Below are 22,220 nucleotides of genomic sequence, written 5' to 3'. Positions count from 1 at the left end.
TTTATTTATTCATTTATCCTTGTGTTCTTCAAAGAAGCTATTCCTGAGTGCCAAGCAGACACACAAAGAATGTGGAGATTAAAACAGTTTTTGTCCTCAAGATGTTTACAAGAGTGGAAGAGGCAAAGAATCCTACAGATGGGTTATGCTGGCTGTGAGAAGTAAGGTGTTCCTGGCACACATAGGAAAGAAACCCAGCCTGGCCTAGGGGGGACAGGGAACAATGCCCCCAAAATAGTATGAGTAAGTCTGGTAAAGGAGAGGAAAGAAATCAGAAATTTGACTCTAATGTTAGGGATAAACCTTTGGACTAATAATTGTGGGTTTGGATTTTAACCACAAAGATGGTAGCTGCTGTAACAAACCAACCTCAACCTTTCAGTGACCTATCATAGAAGAGATTTATTTATTTATTTTAGAGAGCAAGCCAGCACAGGAGTGTGCACACATGAACTCGGGAGGGGCGGAAGGAGAGACAGTCTTAGCAGATTCCCTGCTGAGCTGGGATGTGCATTCCGGATTCATGTCCCAGAGGAAGAAGAAATGGATTTTACGATGAGTTGAGCTCAAGTTGAGGAGGAGGTGAGAGAGGGCCGGCTGATTGCCAAACCTCAGTGCACCTGGAGATGGCTTCATGCAGGAGGCTAAGAAGGACTTACGGACACTGGAGAGGGAGTGGCTTCCTGGGATGCAGGATGGGAGAGAGAATCGGCCCACACACGGAGGAGGGACATTAATAGTGACAGATGCCTGGGAGAATTTAAGTAGGGTGGGCGCGGCAGATAACCATACCTTACAGAAGCGGGCCCAGATGCCACTGGCTGGTTGGGGGATCCAGCACAGTTCCAGGTGATGATCAGTGATGGGTGCTTAACCACTGTCCCCTTTCAACTCCTGCCCTTCATGACGTCACAACTCCTTTGAGATCCTCTTTCTATATCAGACCTTGACAAGAAAATCTCACGGTACTAGACAAGGTTTCTGCCTTTTTGGCCCATGTTTTGTGTTCTCAGTTGGAGTAGTTTTATTTCATCTGACTGTAATACAGAATAAGATCATCTGAGGCTGAAGTGGCCACACGGATTTAGGGATCTTTGGCATAAGACAAGGAGCCAAGGGACGAATGAGATACCCAAGGAAAGAGTTTGGGAAAGGAAGAGTGGAGAAGATGGGAGAAATAGTCTCTTGGGAGGTTTTCCTGAGAAAGCTTTTTTTTTTTTTTTTTTAAGATTTTATTTATTTATTTGACACAAGTAGGCAGAGAGGCAGGCAGAGAGAGGGGAGGAAGCAGGCTCCCCGCTGAGCAGAGAGCCTGATGTGGGGCTCAATCCCAGGACCCTGGGATCATGACCTGAGCTGAAGGCAGAGACTTTAACCCACTGAGCCACCCAGGTGCCCCTCTTGAGAAAACATTTATAAGAGAACTTTTTTTTATAAGGGGACTCTTCAAGGCTGGTAGGGTCCCATGGGACTTAGTAGTCTCCATGTGCTATCCAGTTCATCCAAGTCATTTCTCTTGCTGACATCTCATTTCCAAAGCAGGGAAGAAGGTTTGGGATGAGCCGGTGGATGGGTGAAGGCCATGCTTGTTGTTAGCCCCCCAACCAGGTAAGAGTGAGACTGCAGCCTCAGCCGTCCTAAGCTGGGCTGGCTCAGAGTTGTGATCGTTCTGGGAACGACGTATATCAAAGATCACACACCCCCCTGCATTTACATTTCCTGCACTTTTGTTTTAGGACAATGATATACACTTCCTCATTGTTGTAGCAAGGAGCACAAGTTCTTAGATGACTAAATTTCAAAACAATGAGGCTGGATACGCAGTATGTTTTGCTGGGGATTCATTCCCTGAAACTATTAACAAGCAGTTACTGATAAAATGTGTTGCCATAGCCCTGTCTTCCTTTACCCTTTTCATAGACAGATGTTAGCATGTGGAATTTCTCCTTTGAGAAAAGGTGAATGATTTATTCACTAATTCATGCATTCACTGATTAATTTGGTAATTTGGCATTTTCTGTATTCCAGGTGCTGTAGTAGGCACAGAAAATGGAGGAATGATAAGACATAGTTCTGACCTCAAGGGGTTCACCATCCAGGGGGAAAGGCAGATATGCTCACATTTAAAGAACAGTAATTTCTGGGGCATCTTGGTGGCTCAGTGGATTAAGCCTCTGCCTTCAGCTCAGGTCATGATCCCAGGGTCCTGGGATGGAGCCCTGCATTTGGCTCTCTGCTCAGCAGGGAGCTGCTTCCTCCTTTCTCTCTCTGCCTGCCTCTCTGCCTACTTGTGATCTCTGTCAATTAAGTAAATAAAATCTTAAAAAAAAAAAAAAGATTGTGACAGTGGGATGAAAGGAGAGGAATGGCTTTAGAAACAAAAAGGCAGTAGAATCAGTAGAATTGGTGACTGAAGACATAGGATTTTCAGGGAGGGCAAACCTGCATATTACTCCCTGGATTTTGGCTGGAGTGACTGGCGAGTGTGTAGTGTTGCTCTTCATGACAGGGAATAAAAATGGAAGAGTAGGCTTTATGGAGAGTATTAGGAGTTTATGGTTGTGACTGCTGAGAGTTTGAGGATGCCTTTGAGACGTCCCAAGAAAGCGGTGTACTTCATAGGTGATGGTTGAAGCCATACGTGGAGAAGAGGAAGGAGATCCTTTAGGGAGAGAAAAGAAATCATGCGGAGCTTGGGGAGTGGCAGCTGATAAGGGCATGCATTCGGAGAGTTGTCCCCACCACCTGACTCAAGGGGTGGGAAGAGTCAGGAGGTTGATGGGAAGCCACAGAAGGTGTGAGTTTTAAGAAGAAGGGAGTGGAGGGGCGCCTGGGTGCCTCCGTGGGTTAAAGCCTCTGCCTTTGGCTCAGGTCATGATCCCACGGTTCTGGGATCAAGCCCCACATCGGGCTCTCTGCTCAGCAGGGAACGTGCTTCCTCCTCTCACTCTGCCTGCTTCTCTGCCTGCTTGTGATCTCCGTCTGTCAAATAAATAAATAAATAAATATATTTTTTTTAAAAAAAGAAGGGCGTGGAAAGATGAAAAGTATCAGATTCTGCACATACATTAAAGGATTGGTAGAAAAGTATTAATTGGATTGAGCCACAAGGAGAGATCTCAGGCATTGGGAGGAACTAGAAGAACCTGAGTCTACAGTCCCATTTGTTCAGCATTGCTTTGTTTAGGGGTATTTTTCTAAAAATAGATCAAACCTTTTAGTGAAAAATAAAATTTTATCACCACAATAAATTTCTGTTTATTGGAAGTTAGCTGTGATTAACCTTGTTGAGCCACAAAAGAGAACATTCTCAATTCCCCTTGGAATTCCATTAAGGATTCCCTTGCTAGGCTGTTAATTCTTGGGAATGTTATTGTTGAGCTTTACTCTGAATGTTAACTGATGTTCTGTAAATGTGAGCCATAATGTTTTACTCCCCTGTTGACTAGCATGTTATGCCAAAATTCAGAGACAAATCACTGTGTCTGCATTTGTGTCTGGCTAGCGTCAAACCTTGCTTTCTATTGTCCCTTTGGGTAAGGCCCGTAAAAGACTCTAATAACCCTAACACACCAAGTCATGTTCCTCGATTGTTGAGAAAAGCCGTATCCTCCTAATTGGGAGCCAAAGCCAAAGGGATGTGTATTGGAAGGAATAACATCAACTGCTCTTGAAAATACATGACTTTCCAATTAGCAGCAGCTTTTTAAGAAAAAAGACATAGGTACTATTAGCACAAAGGTCCATTATAACATCTTTTCGGACGGCAGCGGTGTTAAAATGTACACACACACACACACACACACACACACATACAAAATGCAACTTACAACAATTTGGAAAAAAATTACAGTTTTAGGAGAATGTAAATTAGTTTTCTCTTGGCCCAAATGTTTCATTGTTGCTGCTCATATAACTTCAGAGAAAGCAGGACAGAAAAAGAAAAAGTCCAGAGAAGGTAGTAAAAATGAGAGGGACCAAAGAGAGAGGTGGGATTCTAAAATTTAGACCAAGAAAAATTGAGACGTCTTGTATTATTAACTTTAAAGAGGAACAGAGACAACAAAGGGAGGGATTATAAAATATTATTTGTGTATAAAACACTGAAAGGAACTGGAAAATAGTAGGTAGGGTCTTTGCATAGCTGAGTCTGTTGGGAAATATAAAACTTCGTATTGAAGAAAAAATGTTTCCTTTCAGATTCCAGGGCTAGCATATGTAAATTAGGCTGTTGGGTCTTATTACAGAAATGATTGGTATCTTGCAGTGTACCATATGCCATAGGATAAGAGTGTCTGCACTAGCCACATTAAAGAAAAGGCTCCAAATCATCGTAGTTTTTAAGTTTTTTAAACAATTAATTTGACAGAGTAGGCAGAGAGGCAGGCAGAGAGAGAAGAGAGAGAGTAGGAAGCAGGCTCCCTGCTGAGCAGAGAGCCCAATGTGGAGCTTGATTCCAGGACCTTGAGATCATAACCTGAGCTGAAGGCAGAGACTTTAACCACTGAGCTACCCGGGCACCCCCAAATCATATAGTTTCTAATGAAGTGTACAGCAGTTCAGTTAAGGAGGAGTCCTCTTCTGTTGACTTGTAGTGTTGACCGTTAAGCCCATCATGGAACACTCACATGCTCAGGGGTACTTGGAATTCTAGAGTAAACAACTGGAAGCCTCTGCTCAGTTGAATTTTTTCATCTTATTCTTGGTTAGCATACCATATGCGAGGGGAAAAGACATGCAATTGGATGGTATGTAATTTTCTTTGATTTTGCTATGATCTAGAATGTTCAATTACTTTGCAGTAAATAGTGGTCTAAGCATTAGGAAGCTGAAGGAAATAATTTTTTCAGCTGAACGGTTATGTTTAGAGATGAGATTCCAAGAACAGAATAAAACATGCCAAATTTCATCAAATCTGCCAACAAATTGTAAGACCCATCCTGATTTCCAGTGACATTAAAATGTGAACAGTAGTCAGAATTGATACTATAATGGCATGTGTGCAAGTATGCACAGAGAAATGATTAAGTTTTACTCTCCTTTTCTGACTTTCTCTGTTTCCCCCTTATTCATCTATTCTGACTTCTTAGTTTATCTGCTTTCTTTGGTTAGATGTGCCTGTTTTTGTTTCTTTCTCTTTCAACTTCAGTAACACTAGTGAAGCAAAGGGACGTGAATGTGTTTACTGTTTCTCACTGTGTGAATATATGTCTGTTCGAACTTAGAAAACCACTTTTAATTTTCTTTTCTTCTCAGTTTTGCCCCTTCTCCATCCTTCCCTGTTACATATTTCCTAGAGATCAAGAAGCAGAACTCTTCCTCGCCCCGACAGCCCTAGTCAGGATATGGTGTGTGCTTGACCAGAGGGATCTGAGAGCCCACCTGGTCCTGGGAGACCAATGAGGTCTGTTTAGGGCCAGGACTCAGCAGCAGGGCCTTTCTTGTCTGTGTGATCCCCACATCGGTTCTGAGGGGCTGGTAACCCTAAAGACCCCAGTTGCTGTGGAATCACCACATGGTCATGTTTGAAAAACAGTTTCAAGCAATTGGGGACATTTGTTGTCAATTGTCTTCTGTTATCCACAATTCCCAAACTTGGGTGGGCTTGTTCGAACACAGATTGCTGGGCCCCACCCCGGAGTTGCTGATCCAGTAGGACTGGGGCAGGAACTTATCCCAGGAAGCACACTTTGAGGACACCTGTTTCTTGTCTACTGGCATTTACCTCCATGTGTAATTTAGAACCACATTCTCATATCAGAATGTGGAGTTTCTTGAGAGAAGTGTTGACTATCCTGTGGAAACACCATGTGAGGAGCCACATATATAAGACTAAAATTTCTAGGGGTCACAATAAAACAATCTAAATATAAATAGTTGAAATGAATTTAAATAGTATATTTTAACCCAGTGTACCCCAAATACCATTTTAACATATAACGAATAAAAAAAAAAGCATGGATGGGATTTTTTTACACGATTACTTCACTGTAAGTCTGACTTCCAGTGTGTGTCCTGCATTTCCAGCACGCCTCAGGGCAGACCAGCTGCATTTCGGATGCTCAGTGGCCACACTGTGAGAATACAGCTCTAGGCTCTCTCTCTTGGGATGCTCCCTCTTCCCTTTTTTAAAATGAGTGTTTTTTAGGCACTTGTGGGGAATTTTGGATGTATTTTCTCAGCGTCTTCCGTGTTAGAGAGCGCTTCCTCTGTGGTCATGAACTCTAGACTGTAATTCTTGACTGAGTTTGCATATGTGTAGCTCATCAGTAACTGTCCTCAGATGAAGACGGGAAGACTGTGGCAGAGACCAGGACTGGGTATTGGAATAAGGGAAAGTTGGCATCAGTTTTACTGGGCTCTTCTCTGAGCTCTTCCTCAGAAAAATGAGAAAAATGAGACTAAGTAGAGTCTGTGACAGATGAGTTGACTTATGGATGAGAAGTCTTTAAAAAAAAAAAAGCAGTGATTTTAGAAAAAAGTAGATAGTGGGTTGAGGAAAAGGAAATAAACAAAAACAATTAGACTGAGTACGTGAAAGGTGGAGAGTCCTATCAATGACATAATCTCAATTTATGTACGTATTTATGGACTATTTAAGTAGAGCTGGCTTTTGACTCTTTACTTGATTGCTGCCATAAGGAATTATATTACACTAATTCATGCAGTGTCATTGCTTGGCCAGAAAAGAAAACCAGATGAGAATGTTGACTTTTATGTGTTCTTTTCTCTTTAAACATGGTAACAGAGATGCAAGTAAAAAGACGTCTGTTAGAGGATATTCACAGGATCTTGGGAATCTTTAAAAATAATTAATGCCAAACCACAAGCCCTGTAAATTAGCACTTTGAATGCACTCTTAAAGAAAGAGGTTTTAAAGCTGAACTTTGAGTGAATAATCTGGTTCATGAGTCAGTGAAGGTTGGAGTCAATGCTTTAGACTAAGTAGAGTGCACGGCCGATTCAGAGAATAGCTATTCAACTCTGTTACCTTCAGAAGACAAGCATTTTTCCCTGAAGCTTGGGTCTCTGTCCTCTCTCCCTCTCTTTTAAATTGGTTAAAAACCGATAGCCATGTTTAAGTAGAGTAGCATTAAAAATTGACGAAGTCATCTCTACTGATGTGTGTGATAGTGATAGTCTTTGTACTGCCCTGACATTTGAATTTCATCACAGACTTTTATCCTGAAATATTATTCTGCTCCTTTCTCACTCTCTCTCTCTTTTCAGTGGGAGATAACGTGGTACGCGCTTGAAACCATTTGAAGTGACTAAAGGTTTTGAGGGGTGGTTACTTCAGAAAAAAATGGCATTTCAGAAAGGCATGTTTTCCCCTCGATCTCTGTTGATGTTTGAAGTCTTCAAAGTATTGCTATGATCAGAGAAAAACATTTCTTGTGAAATAGTTCTCTCCAAGAATGCAGTGATTTGAGACTGGCTGGCTGTGGATTCCGATCGTCTGTTCTAGAAGAAGCTGTTTTTCACAGAATTTGCTTCAGGCTGAGGTCTGGGGCTTGAAAGATTTATCTTCGGTTCAGAATATGTAAATATAAAATTAACCTAGCTTTCAAATAAGCTTCAAAGTCAATCAGAAATGGAGTCTTTCTTAAACTATGCTTAGGCAGTGCACTTTCTAGTCCTTGTTCCTCACTGGTGACCCCGTGCCTGGTGTGTGGATTCTAGTTGCTGCCATTATGTGTGATTACATGTGAAGAGGCTGTGAGAAGGCAGGACGTTGTGTTTTTGCAGTCTGTTGGTTTATTATTTCCAGTCTACTTTTTGCAAAGAAAATTGTAGCTAAATATTTATCTCAAGATGCTAAAGGTTTGACTTCAAAAGAAGTGCCAGTATCTGCTGAACAGTTGTGTGTGCTGTAGAAGTATGCTCCGTGATTCTCATGAATTATCTCGCTCCTGCATTGTCCTTGCAAATGCTGTTGTCGTCGACCCTTACGTCCATGTGAAAACGGGAGCTTAAAGAGGTGATGTAGTCTGGCCGTTTTGGTTCTTCAGTGTCAGAGCCAGGGTGTGAACTGGGCTGTTTTAGAATTTTAAATTTTTTATTTTATTTTTTGAAAAAGATTTATCTTTATCAGAGAGAAAGAGAGAGAGAGAGCACTAGCAGGGAGAGTAGGCGAGGGAGACGCAGGCTCCCCGCTGAGCAGGGAGCCCGATGTGGGACTCAGTCCCAGGACCCCGAGATCATGACCTGAGCTGAAGGCGGACGCTTAATGACTGAGCCACCCAGGAACTCCTGAACTAGGCTTTTGATGCACAGCCCAACAGCCTTCACCTCCATAATTTCCTGTTGAAAAAGCCTGACTAGGTTCCTTTCAACTCCACGCTTAGAGAAAACCTAGTAAAATACATGCCACAAATAATGACAGGGAATTCTCCAATGCAGCCTTGGCTTTGGAAGTTTTCCAAGTGCAGCAAACAATAGGTGATGCCCGTATTCTGAACCTAAGATTCCAAGAAGGTCTGGGGAGAAACCAAAGTGTAGATTAAACCATTAATTGCTTATGTCACTGACACTTCTGTAGAAGGGCAGCGAGTAGGTATGATAAAAAAGCAAACAACAGGGCAGTACCAGGTGGGTCAGTCTTGCCCCATGTGGGGAAATCAACATGTAGGGAAAGCATTTGGAGACATGAGAAAGTAAGATATTAGAGGTTAGACTTCTGACTTGCGTTCTGATGTAACAAGTGACTTCCTTCTCCCTTAGCTCTGTTTCCCAGCACGTATATAAATAGTTGGAATATTAGAATCCTGGGAAAGTCCATTCTTTTCGGGCCCAGGAACCTCTTCTTAGGAAATGCACATGTAAAATGTTCCATATCATTGAGGGTTTTCATGAGCCCCTAAAGTCTCTAGGGGCTTCTAGACTTTTATTCGAACCCCCGAATTGATGGATCTTCTTCATTTCATTTTAGTTCACGAGTGGCAGAATTCTGTGGCTTTGTTGTGGGAAGAACTTCTGTAGATAGAGCCCTGTGATAGACACCTGGTGGACTTTTGGGGGATTGATGCTACTGAAAGCACATTTGTTCCATATCTTGCGATACATGGAGGGCAGAGGTGATACCGGGTTGATGGGAATTTCTGAAGAGTTGGCACTGGACCTGGGGGAAGAGCGGGCGGACTTGGACTTGTCTGACCCAGCTAACGTGGACACACTCTCAGTCTGTCAGTTTCCTCTTTTGTGAAAGGAATGAAAACTGTATGATGTGACTCTGTGGCATTTAGTGAAATGGCAGATGATGATACCTGTAGATAAATCGACTGATGGGAATGAGTCTGGTGAATGTTCATCACATTTGCTTGTTGGTCAGCAACTGCTTAGAGGGTCCTGGCAGGATATGGGTTCTTAGGAGGCGCAGACCTGTCAGATCCTAGAAACCGACCCTTGGGACTCTGGGAATCTCTTAACATGTAATGAGAATCCATGGGATCTGAGAAGGCCACCTGGGAAAGGAAATGAACGTGAAAATTGATATGGCTAGGGGGGGAAGCTGGGCTTACATTTTTTGGAAAGTCAGAGGTTTTCACTGGACCAAAAAGCTAGAAGGGCAGCAGAGGTTTTCACTCTCCAAAAAGCTAGAAGGGCAGCAGAGAGGGTTGTGTGATAAAAGGCATGTCCATCTGATAAATCTGACATCGATTCGGTGTTAGTATGCAGTAATACTAGATTTCATTAACTGAAGCTCTGCTTGGAACACTTACTCCTTTGTTTGTCTCTCCTTTACTGTGTTACAGACAGGCATGAGAGCTTTTTGAGACAGGGGTATTGCATTTTGACCTGAACAAATCTAGCAGGTTTCTGTGACTACTGGGGGTGTCTGGAGACCTTACTATCTCTCTTTCTGCTGCCTCCGTTTCTCGTGTAGCAGGGATGGCTAATGTCTTAGGTTTGGAAGAATTAAGTCCGTCTTACTTTTCTTGAAGAATAATTTTTGTTTTCTTTGTACAAACTGTTGTAGTGTATGTGTATATTAAGTCACTGAGGAATCTCCAGTCTCGTCCGCGTCTAGTAAATAATCCATCTGTTTTGTTCCGTTTCTATTTTCAGATTGAAGAATTTCGAAGGCTGAGGACACACGTGAAGGGAGCAGAGCTTGTGGAAGGCTGTGATGGGATTTTGGGAGACAATTTTAGACCCACTCAGCCACTTAGTGACAGAGTCATTAGAGCTGCATTTCAGTAGCCAAAGAGAAGAGGAACAAGACGGTCTTCATCAGGGTATGTGCAGATTAAGTAAGCAAAATGGGGCTTCCAGTTCCATAAACCAGAGTCATCCTCACGGCAGTCCTGATAGTTTAGCAGTATGCATGCCCTTCGTTTTGATACAAGTGAGGACACATTCTCAATTCCTGTTAACCACAAGTCAGGTGGCTTTAAAAATTTCGTGCAGTGTTGAAAAAGAACCTCCAGTCCTTGCATTTTCCCACCAGAGCAGCCTTTAATTCCCATTTTGGTTTAATCCTGGCCTTCTTCAGGTAAGGAGCCCCACGGCAGAGAAGCAGTCTGTCTTTATTCAAGGCAAAGAGGTAAATTCCTTTTTAGGGCTCCCTATGCTTCACCCTTGAAGTGGTAGCAGTTACCTCCTGATGACTGAGGAACATACAGGGAGCCACCGGGGAAGGGGGGTATGTGAGCCTCAGACCTGACCCTTGTCTAATGCAGATGGGATCCTCTGTTGGGGTAGGAGAGGGCAGATCTGGTGTGCGTGAAAATCCTTGTCCTGTGGAAGTGCTTTTATTTGATAGATCAGGAAGCACTTCTTAGGTATATGAATATGGTATACTTCTTTATGGACTGAAATATAATCTATGCATTTTCATATGTTGGATTCAATATATGTATACCTTATCCCCAAAGAACTAACAAAATAAAACATCACAGACATGGGAAAGATCAAATATACGTAGATGCCTATATACTGGATTATTTCTTTACCTTGTCAATTTCCCAAGAGTATGTACATAGGTCAGGGCATGTGGCTGGCCAACCACTGTTTCCCACAAGAGGAGAGCATCTGCTGGAAGTTACGTAGGTGAGCAGGGCAGAGCTTGGACTTGGTTTAATGAACCTTGGTGAGTATAAGCTCACATACTGTGGGAGCAGAACAGTATAGACGGAGTCACAGATGAACAGATGAAATCTCTGGTTTCAGGAAGTCAACAGGGTCTTGAGCTAGACAGCTGACATTAGACTTTTAAAAAGTGACCATTTTGTCCATGTGTTTCCCCAATCCATTTTTCTTGCCTCTCTGTAACTACTATACCATTTATACCCAGTAGTTCATCCAGATTGTCTTTTTTTTAATGGGAATGTGCTTTGCTCCTACAGTCCTTCCCACCGCTCCTATTGCCTGTTGAAATCCGAGCTCCCTGCAGGCTCAGCCCAAATCCTGTTCTCAGCATGAATTCTCTGCTCCTCCCTTAAATTGTACTTCTTTATTCATACCCTTTCTCCCATTTAGCTGTTTGTGTGTTACAGAAACTTTTAACTTTCTGGGTTACAGTCAGACTGAAGGGTTGAACCATGTTTATTTTGCTCTGAATCCATGAGGCCACCTAACAATTTGTGTCTTGAATGTCTGTTGGCCAATTAGCGATTCTTTAGAGCTACACACGTGCCAGTCATTCCCGGACTCTCCGTTTCTGACTTAGCTGGTACGGTTCATCCTCTTCCTATTTTGGAGATGGTGAGAGCCAGGCAAAGTTGCTCTGGTAGGACTGAGAAGGGACTTTCAGTAAATCCTATCGGGTAACATGCAAGAACGTCCCAAGAGTGCTTTAAGCTAAACCTTATGTTGGAGGGACTAAAGAATTCAAATTTTATTTGATCAAAGATCATCACTGTATGATTGGTTCTGGGTATGCAGAGGTCAGAAGAACAGACATCTCTGCTCCCAGAAAACTTAGAATCACGTCAGGAGCCTGATGGTGGAAAAATAAATATTTCAAAAAACATATGACTACACTTTGTAATAAATCCATAAATGAGAACAACAACAAAGTACAGAGGAGGAGATTTCAGGTAGAGGGAGTATCTTTTGCAAAGGCCCTGAGGAGCTACTTCCTGTGGAGGAGGTAAAAATTTGATTGCATTTAAAAAAAAAAATTAATGCATTGAGGTACATAGGAGGGCCCTGTGAGTCTGGGGCGTAGGAATCAAAGAGACAGGGCTCTTATCTTGGAGGCCTAGTCAGCCACGTTAAGGGATTTTTATTTTACTGCTGATGCATTGAGAACCCATGAAGACTTCTACTCAGGGGAGTGGACTGAGTAGAAAATGTACCCCATGTACATTTCCAATAGATCACAGAAACTGCTGAATGAACATACAGGATGATGGGTGGTCAGGGGCAGGAGTAGGGAGATATTTTATTTTATTTTTTTATGATTTTATTTATTTATTTGACAGAGATCACAAGTAGGCAGAGAGGCAGGCAGAGAGAGAGGAGGAAGCAGTCTCCCTGCTGAGCAGAGAGCCTGATGTGGGCTCGATCCCAGGACTCTGGGATCATGACCTGAGCTGAAGGCAGAGGCTTTAACCCACTAAGCCATCCAGGCGCCTGTAGGGAGATATTTTAGAAGTCTGCTGGGTAGCCGAGAGGAAAGACAAAGAGCTCAGATGCTAGACAAGGAGCAGCAGAGATGGGGAGAAGTTAAAGTGTGTTTAGTAGACACTGAAAGTGACACCCAGTTGACTAATCAGGGGATGATGGAGAGAGCCGGAAACATCAAAGATAACTTCTGGGGTTTGGGGGCTTCAGAAACTGCACATGGATGAATGACATCATTGAATGACAGCAAGAAAGCCGGAGTAGACTCTTGGAAAGTTAAAGAGTTGAGTTGGAGCTCCTTGGATGAGAGATGTTTGTCAGTGGCAGTGGTGGACGCTTCCTGCAGCTCGCTGGGATTTCAAAAGCAGAGATCACAAAGGAGGTCTGAACTGAATGTGGGAGTCATTGAGGCGTTGGCATGAGGTTATACATACACGTCTCATGTTCTAATGCTGCACAGGGCTGTCTCATTTAAGTGTTCACAAAATTTAATGTGAGACTATATAGATAAAGCTCACAGAAGCCTGGAGAAGTTAGATCACCTGCCAAAATCATGCAGTCTTTGAGCAGCAGAGCTGGAAATTGGACCCAGGCAGCCCTGGCTGGCAGAGCCCCTTTTCTTACCCACTGTGCGGCAGGGGTCTGGGAGCGTCCCCAAGCTGGAGGGGAGGGTGGTGTGACGAGGAGGGAATGTGTGTTGCCACAGACCTGAGTTGAATGGGAAAGGTGCGGGGTAATGTGTCATGGCGGCTGTCGATGAGCTGGGTAGGAGAAGAGCAGAAGCTGCAGCAACAGAGGGGGCGAAAGGATTGTGGGACACTTTTTGAACAAAAAACTACTGACACTTGTCTGTATGCTGGGGTAATGAGCCAGTAGATGGGAGGCAATGAAGATGCCATTCCTCAGGGGTGCTCGTCCTAGCAGGAAGGTCTCTGAAGCCTTGAAAGGGGACAAAGTCTGGGTGCCTCCCTGGCTCGGTTGGAAGAACATGAGCCTCTTGATCTGGGGAATCTTGAGTTTGAGCCTCCCCCTGGGTGTAGGGATTACTAAAAAAAGAAAGGCAACAAAATCCTGAGCAAATGTGGAAACTGTCTTTCTCATGAGAAGGGACAGTTTCTGGACTGTAATAGCAAGGGAGACGGGGAGGTGGTTAGCATTGTTGTGACTTGCCTTTATTATCTAAGGAAGAATGGGGCTGCTGCTAGGAGAGGCGAGAGGAGGGGGAAGGTGGGAGACTGGAACAGAGGGGGGTGGTTGGACTCCCAGCAGCTTCCCCAGGAGGAGGCACAGGTGGGCTGGCAGGAGGGAAGGGAGGTTTGGTGCATGTGAATTTATTAATTTCCCCAGTCTAGGTTTAGTGTACTTTCTGAATATCAGTAACTGTAAATGACACATTTTATGAAATCAGATTATAACCTTGAATTTTTGATCCACATCTAGCCCTAGACCAGAGGTGCTTTTCTCTAAATATCTCAATAACCATGACTCTTTCATCTCCCCCCACACGTGTACACAGACTGAAATGTTGCTGACATTATGTGTATTTCAGATGTTTCATATTCTTTATATGATAGGAAGATAATGTATAATTTTTCAAGGCTTTAAATTAATTACAATCTATTTCTTTTAAAAGGAGGATGGATTGGCATCCTTATCGTGGTGCCTGAGATTGCTTTAAGGGGTTACTTTCCCCCAAATTCCTAGGAGTGGTGCAGGAATTCTTTCAAGGGCAACTCCAGTTCTGACTTCATCCTTCTATGAATACATTTTTGACCCTTTTATCTTGAAATGTGTAATACAAATCTAGTCATAGTTCTACATAAAAATTATATTGGGAAATCAGACTTATGGATGTGTGCTTTTTATTTGATATTTAATAATGCCCTAAGGCAGGTAATTCAAATTTTTATTAAAGTGAAGTGATTTGACAGTCAGACTTTGAATTTAATGCATGAATGTTTCATTTAAGCTCTTGGAACTGAAAAGGAAAAAAAATTTTTTTTCTGGTGGTTCTCTAAAAAAATGTTTAAAATAATTCAGATTTATTTTAGCTATGTCTTACTAAAATAACTTTAGTTTTTGGACTTAAAATGACTTTTTTTTTTCATGACATGTCTAGACATCTGGAGGGCTTTGATAACCAAGACTTATTATTTCCATGAATAATCTGTGACTTTTTATATTACCATTTAAGAAGTATGAACCATGGTTTTTATACTTGTTTAAAGAACTAGCACATAACTCATCCAGGTGCTGGAAATTCTTAGTTTGCAGTGTTAGTTCAGATTTCTGGGAGCCAGGGACCATGAAATGATCCTTTACCCATTGAATTTTCTGTATGAGAACCAAATCTTAATAATAACAAAAAACAAGACCAAAGTTTAGTTTAGTTTACTTGTTGTTCTTGGTATCTTAATACCGGTACTTAGTTCTGATGAGATGATTACTTGCCTGTTTGTTTCATGAAGTTGTAGCCCACTATTTAAAGCTTTAATGACTGTTCAAAGACTTGTCTGTTTCCCCTGTAACTCAGATATATTTAAGCTGCACATGTATATAGTAACTATACTTCATTATAATTATTTATTATCGGTAAAGCCAATGCCACAAGTCTCTTTAAATCCTTTCCTTTCTTCCCCCCACTTTAAGGGGGAAGAAGTCTAAGTATGCCTTCAAGTAAATTAAGGGAAAAAATAAAGGAAGCAGAAAAAAGAGGGTTATCAACCAAAGGACTGAATGACCCCTTTGTCAAGCCTGCCCTCATTTTTCTTTCTGGGTCTTTGAAGCCATCCTTGACTGTGTTGAACTCTTCCCTCCGTATACTTTTGCAATTAATAATGTTGTCTTTTTAGTTTTAATAATGCTATCACAAGCATCAGTTTCTTATCTGTTCTCTTTTGTAACATAAAAAAATTACAGCCTTAGAAAAGGACAAGGCTTTCTAAAAAAGGAGGGGGCCTGCCAGGGGAAAGGGAGAGTGTCAATTCTGAGTGGCCAAGTAGGGAAAAGCTTTTATCCTTTCTGAACAAATGGAACGCTCAAAGCCATATTTTCAGTCAATAGAACTTGGACTTTTCCTCACTCTAATAATTTAACTTGATGCACAGCATTAAGGTGAGAAATGAAAACTCGATGGATATAGCTGTTTTCTATTTACTGTATCATATAGAATTTCTTGAAAATGGATTGGATTTCCTAAAGGATTTCAAAATGATTTCAGGAAAAGGCCAGAATATCAAGGGTGCTCAACCTGTCTATTATGTTTTGATTATGTGATATAAAAATTGTTATTAACCCAAGAATGAAAAGCATCAAAGCTGTATAGGCATTTCTTCAAGATTACTCAACAAGGATAATAATCCCTACTTCCATATTTATCCCTTTTCCTTTTAGGTTTTAGAAATTTTAATGATTTGTAGTAGATAAAAATTGCAGGATGATTTGTCCTCCCCACCCCTCCACCACAGCTCATGAATTCAAAGAAAATTGTGTTTGGGAAGAAGAAAAGAGAACATTTTGCAGTCATGGGCCAACTTGTATGTTGAACATTCATATATTCTGATCCCTTAAATATAGTAGGTTTCAAGATTTTAAACCTAGAGCATATATTTTTCGTAAGAAAATTACTGAGACCAGGTGATCTCCTCTAAACATGTTCTCTTATGCATCATGGATGCTTGTTTTGGTAATTTCCTCAGATCAATGTTTAGCTCCATTTTCCCACTCTGAGACTAATTATTAAGAAAACCGTATTCATAAGGAGGCACTCATTTTGGTTTCCTTGTTTATTTGCTGTTCATTCTTTCGAGTTTCTCTTTCTCCTGATGAAGTTTACAGAGACTTAGGAAAGCGGTCATTCTGGAGCTGGGGAGGTATAAAAGTTCCGCACCCAGACTTTTCAGGAGGCCACTTCCTGTCGGAGTCCTCACAGCTCAGCCTGTGAGGAGGCATGCTGTCTTTGTAGGCGACTTCTCCAAACCTACAGTTTCTGTTCGCACCAGCTGCACATGACCCATGCATTTATAGTCTCAGACTAGGTCTCTCTAGTCAGTTCTAGTCCTGGAGGCCCAACTGTCTGTCTGACTCTTCTCTTGGAGGTGTCAAAGACATCTTAAACTCCGTATGTATGAGAGTGAATTTATGAGCTGGCTCTCTTACAGTTTTTTTTAGAAACCTGAGTTATATTTGACTCCTCTCTCCCTCACCTCACTTCCCATTTCCAATTTATTATCCAGTTCTGCAGATTTGCCTTCTGACAGCTCCCAAATCTGTGTCTGTGTCCCTATGCCCAACATCACACCCCATGAAGTTAGCCTCATTTCTTACCTGGACTGTCGCAAGAGCATCCCTTCCCATAGGATTATTAAAGAAAGATGGCTACAAATAAAAGACTTGGAGGATGTGGTGCAGTCAGACTTGTGTGTCAGCTGTGAGTGGTTGAAAAGAAGACTGAATCCACCTCTGAGTACAGTGGGAAGGGGTGCTGTGACTAACCGGCAGGACCTGCCCTTGGGAGGTTGGTGTCAGTGGTGGTTATTGCCATCCGTAATGAAGGGTACTATTACTGGCACCTGATTGAAATGTTCACTCTTAAGGTACAGAGTCTTCTGGAAATGGGCTTTGGAAAACCTATCTGCATTAGAGCTTCTGATCTGTAGCTAGGTGTTAGCAGTTAGCCAGGAAATACGGAAGCATGATGAAATGACGTGAGTCCTCTTTTAATATTTTCATATTGTTATGTAATAGTTATGGTCCTGATGATTTTATATAGCAAATTGCTTACCTATAGCAAAACCTAGGGAATCTGAAATAATCTCACCATGGACATGAAATGGCATGAGGGTGAGGAAAGCATTACAGTGTGACAGTGAAGAGGAAATTACCCCAGACCTCTTTGTTAGGGATGAAAGTCGTCTCCTGAAGAAGGGAAAGGGTGAGTTAGAGAAGAAACCATGTGAGAGAAAGACAGATATCAATAGGGCCCTCAAAAAGGTGAGAATGTATTTTAAAATATTTTTACTAAAAATATGCCATAAAAAGTTGTTAAACTATATAGGTATTAGAGATGCATGTGCGTGTGTGTGTGTAGGTTTGCTTTATTTTGGGGACTACTTCAGTTTTAATTAAACAAGCATTCCAGTTAAAACTTGTTTTGATAACATGCAAAGATAAAATAATCTATACAATACCCAGTATCTTGGGGACAGAATCTGATATATTTGCTAGGTAAGGTGGAGATTTCTCCGATCAAGAAACTGGCCACTAGATAGATGACACGTTCTCCAAATAAATTGTTAAATCGGGAAAACCACATTGTTTTGGATGGGTCTATTTTCCATTACAGCACTACTTTAACCCCCTTCAAAATTTCTGAATTCTTGTTGTACTTTTAGTGGTTAGAAACTCATCAGGGTCTTTAGGGCTTGTTTACAGAAAATCTTTTTAGGACATCTTGGAAACTTGGCATTGACTGGATCTGAAGAAGTTACTTAATCTAGTCATCTGCCAGAGGAGGGCTTCAGCTCAATTATTTCAGATAGCTGTTCCCCGTATCTATACACAAGCAAACAAATCTTTGTTGTTGGGGGAATATCTACTTCAGACTTTTTTTGTTACTCCTGTATAATGCAAAAAGGGTGAGGGGGAGACCTCTCATGAAATAGTATCTCTGTAAAATAGTAACTGAATTTGGAATGCCATTTTGATAGTAATGTTTTTATGTTTTTCCATAAATAAATTTTTTTATGAATCTAACTGATTATATTCCAAATTTATGTTTTTTCTTCTGTTGACATCATGTGAGAATTCCTTTAACCTTTATGCTACAGAGAAACTCATCTAGTCACTGATACGAATGATCATCCTGATTTTGCTACAACTAATGATTCTTTAATAGTATCTTTTCTTTAAAGAATGATTATATTTAGTGGGTCCCAGCAATAAAAATCACTGTAACGAGGAAGAAAAGATTGTAAATAAGAATAACAATGTTATTAATCATTTAAATTAGTCAGTTATGGCACATTCCTGTACCTAAAATATGTCCATAGGAAATAATGCTAAAATCCACATTTACTTATAATTAGACATAATACAAACCTTCTTTCATTATAACAGTTGCCCAAATCCCAATTCAACTTAATTTCATTGGCTTTGATTTCTGGACTAAAAGCATTAAGCATGAACTAGTGAAAAATGTATATTATGTGCATTCAATTAAGAAGTAATTAGATACTCAGTCACCCTTACAACACACCAGGGATTAGGGAAGAAAGAAGAAAAATGTGACTCACTGTAGTGTATGAGAGTTTTGTTAACTGGTTTGCTGCTAATTGAGATTGAGAAAGTGTCAGAGTATCATAACGTCGGTTTACTACTGAACAACCTTAAAAGCTAAGTTTAATGTTTTATGATACTCTGATGCAGAATAATGCAGAAATTACCAAGCTGTATGATTTATCTTAGGGTTCTGAGTAAAGTTTATGTATTCATTCTAAATTATACAGATTAGCGAGTGGTGGGAAGAAAAGAAATGAGTGGTTTGTTATATTTCAGACGGTGCTGTATTTTATCTCATTTAATCCCCACAACAATCCTGTGAGGCCTGTGTTTTGATTTATGTTTTAGAGATAAACCGAGGCTGAAGGAGGTTGAGTAACTTGGGTCATGGTCACAGCCAGTAAAGTACAGAGCAAGGATTCAGACCCAGGTAGGTTTAACTGCAAACCTGGAGCTCCTGTCACTACACCACATTTCAAATTATAAAGGGTAGAAAGTTATGAGTATATCTTTGTATATCCTTGTATATCTTTGCTCCTTATCTCTTTTAGATATTTTCCCGGAAATGAGACTTCTGGGAAAAAAGGACACGCATGTTTCTGTTTTCGGTAACATATTGCTGCAATACAGGCTTATGATAATAAGGGTTATGCAAATGATGCAGGCTGGCTGGGTCCCGGAGAACCCAGCGTGGGTCCTGCAGGACCAGCCAACATAGTCCTTGGCTTAGTAGAAATCAACCTCCAGCCATGAGGAAGTGAGAACAAATTTTACTGAAGACCTAGAGTGAGTGCAGATATGGGCAGAGCATCTGGGAGACTTGGAAAGAAGACAGGAGAGTGAGTCTTATTGTTGCTTGGGGTCTTGGGTTTTTACTGGGGATTGTGGTCCAGTGCCTATGTCTTCTCATGCATCCAGGAACAAAGATGAGTGTTGAGGTGTGCTCCGCACATCACGTACGCTCTGGAACCAGGGCTTTTGGTGTCAGTGGTCTTGGAAAATGTTTATGATGACCATGCTTGGTCACTCCTAAGATGTTATCTACTGAGAAACCACTAACTCCTTGACCTCTGGAGGGGGATAGACCTAATCTGTTCTGTGAGGCTTGTGGAAGGCAGGGGTGTAGGTCTTCACAAGAATAAAGGCAGAAGGAGTTAAAAAAAGCAGTTTTTCATGGGGTCCCTTTATGTATGTACACAAATGCTTGTACCACTGATTGAATATTTTATAGAAAGTGTTTCTGCCATTTTTTTCTTATCACTCGGTATACTTTCCACCTCTTTCTCATTTCTTTTTTCCTCCTTGATTTTTTGAAATGTGTTCATCTCCCCTCTGCCTCTTGAAATTGCTGTGGCAAGAGTTGCCTTTGATTTCTTTCTTTTTTTGTTCTTTGTTCCCATGTCTCTAAATATGATGCTTGTTCAGGACAAAAAATTCAAACAGTATGGAACAAAATAAAGAAGAAGTAATGGATTTCTCAAAGCCTCCTGTCAGTAACAGCCATCACCAGGACTGGGGTGAACATGGAGACCCCATAGCACAGTGGGAAGGTCTTGCGTTCCATTTTGACTCCACCACTAATTAGTTGCGTGATCCTGAAAAAGTTGCTGATGTCTCTTAAGTTATTTTTGTCATCAGTCACAAGAAGTCCCTAAGTACCTCAGAGTGTTACTGTGAAGATTCACTGAGATGATGGAAAGGGCTTACCATGGTTTTGGTCCACGGTGTAAGTATTCAGTGAATACTTAGCTTTATTGTTATTTTTGTCCCTTTGGTCTCTCTTCATGCATTTATCTTCTATGGAATATGTAGATATACAGTGTTCCTCATGAATTATATTCAGGCTATTTTTCTTTTCTTTTTAAAGATTTCATTTTTTAAAAATTTTTAAGTAATCTCTATACCCAGCATGGGGCTTGAACTTACCCTGAGATCAAGAGGAACATGTTCTACTAACTGAGCCAGCCAGGCGCCCCAGAGGATTTTTTTTTTTTTTTTTAATGTAGGCTCTATATCCAGTGTGGGACTTGAACTCATAACCCCGAGATCAAGAGTTGTACGCTCTACCAGTTGAGACAGGCAGGTGTCGCAGGCTGTTTTTTCTGTCTGCTTGACAATATATCTTTTTATGCCATTGTGTAGGTAATAGGCCATACTTCTAAATGATTACCTTTTAAATAAGTTACCATAAGTATGTACCAAAATTTTATTGCACTGTTCCTCTATTATTATACATTCAGGTTATTTACAGTATTTTGCCATCCTTAGTGATACTGTGGTTGATTTATGCATCTGTGTCCTTAAAAAATTCTTGGTAATGAGATTACTGGTTCGGAGAGTTTGAATTAGAGTGCATATGTATGGATATTGCTTGGCCTGGGAGTCCTCTCCATTTATGCTTCCACCAAGCACAGTTCCCCTCACCTTTACCACCATTAACTGTTTTCAGATTTTTCATCTGTGCCCGTCTGACTAAAAAGGATAAAAATATATTACGATGTTAAATCCCGGGATGGCTTGGTTCTGTCTCTGAAGTCCCTCTCCTAGTCCACCAAACTCCCTATTCGTGACCATCGCTCACAATCCTGGTGGCGTATGTGTATGGTTTAGTGTTTGGTAGGACAAGGGCCCTCACCTAGCCCTTTATGCAGAATTTGCCTGGCTGTTTTCCCATACTTAGTTCTTCCAGATAAGCTGTAGCATCATTTTATCAGAATGGTCGAAATAAAGAGTGAAAGAAAGGGGGTGTGTGAAAAAGAGTTTGAGAAAAGAAAAAGCAAAAAAATCTTGCTAGAATGTTTCATTTGGGTTGCGTTGAATATATAGAGGGATTTAAGGAGAATTGGTATTGAATCTTTCTATTAAGGAACAATGCATAGGTCAGGGCTTGTTAAAAGTGTTTATGTTCTTCATTCGTTGGATGGTTCTCTCATCACTAGACTAATACAAGGTGTGCATTGGGCTCTAGAGTCAGCTTTGGGTGTGGCTCGATGGGGAATATGGCACCGCCACCTGTTCCGCACCTTGGGCAAATCAGTGATACTCCATCAGCCTCAGGGTCCTCATCTATGAGGTAACGATACTAGGAGTAACACTTTCTAGAGATGATGAAATTAAATAGGGTAAAATGCACAGCGCAGCGCTTAGCAGAAGTTGGCATTCAACAAATGTGAGCTATTACTATTATTGTTTTCTTTTTCTTTTTTTATGGTTATCGTTACTGCTGTCATCGGTTTTGATTAGCGTCATTATCCATTATTATATCTTTCTATGGGTTAATGTTTCTTCACTGAACAAATAATTGCTTAGGTTTGTCCTTGGCTTTCTTTTTTAAAATTTATTTTTATTTTATTTATTTTTTTATTAAAGAT

The 22,220-nt window shown here is 41.1% G+C and overlaps 1 protein-coding gene across 2 annotated transcripts in view; it reads left to right on the top strand.

Annotated features, from left to right (window-relative positions):
- The window catches only part of CA8 (carbonic anhydrase 8), an 87,229-nt gene that overhangs the window by 57,533 nt on the left and 7,476 nt on the right, over nucleotides 1-22,220 (top strand). For both annotated transcript variants that reach the window (XM_059394622.1, XM_059394621.1), the window contains one exon: nucleotides 10,069-10,238. In XM_059394622.1, the coding sequence (XP_059250605.1) occupies nucleotides 10,069-10,203 (135 nt within the window). In that variant the 3' untranslated portion in view covers nucleotides 10,204-10,238. The remainder of the gene's footprint in view (nucleotides 1-10,068; nucleotides 10,239-22,220) is intronic.

The sequence above is a fragment of the Mustela nigripes genome, chromosome 3, assembly GCF_022355385.1.
Source record: "Mustela nigripes isolate SB6536 chromosome 3, MUSNIG.SB6536, whole genome shotgun sequence".
Classification (NCBI taxonomy): domain Eukaryota; kingdom Metazoa; phylum Chordata; class Mammalia; order Carnivora; family Mustelidae; genus Mustela; species Mustela nigripes.
The sequence above is the reverse complement of the archived record's forward strand: the minus strand, read 5'-3'. Positions and strand labels throughout refer to the sequence as shown.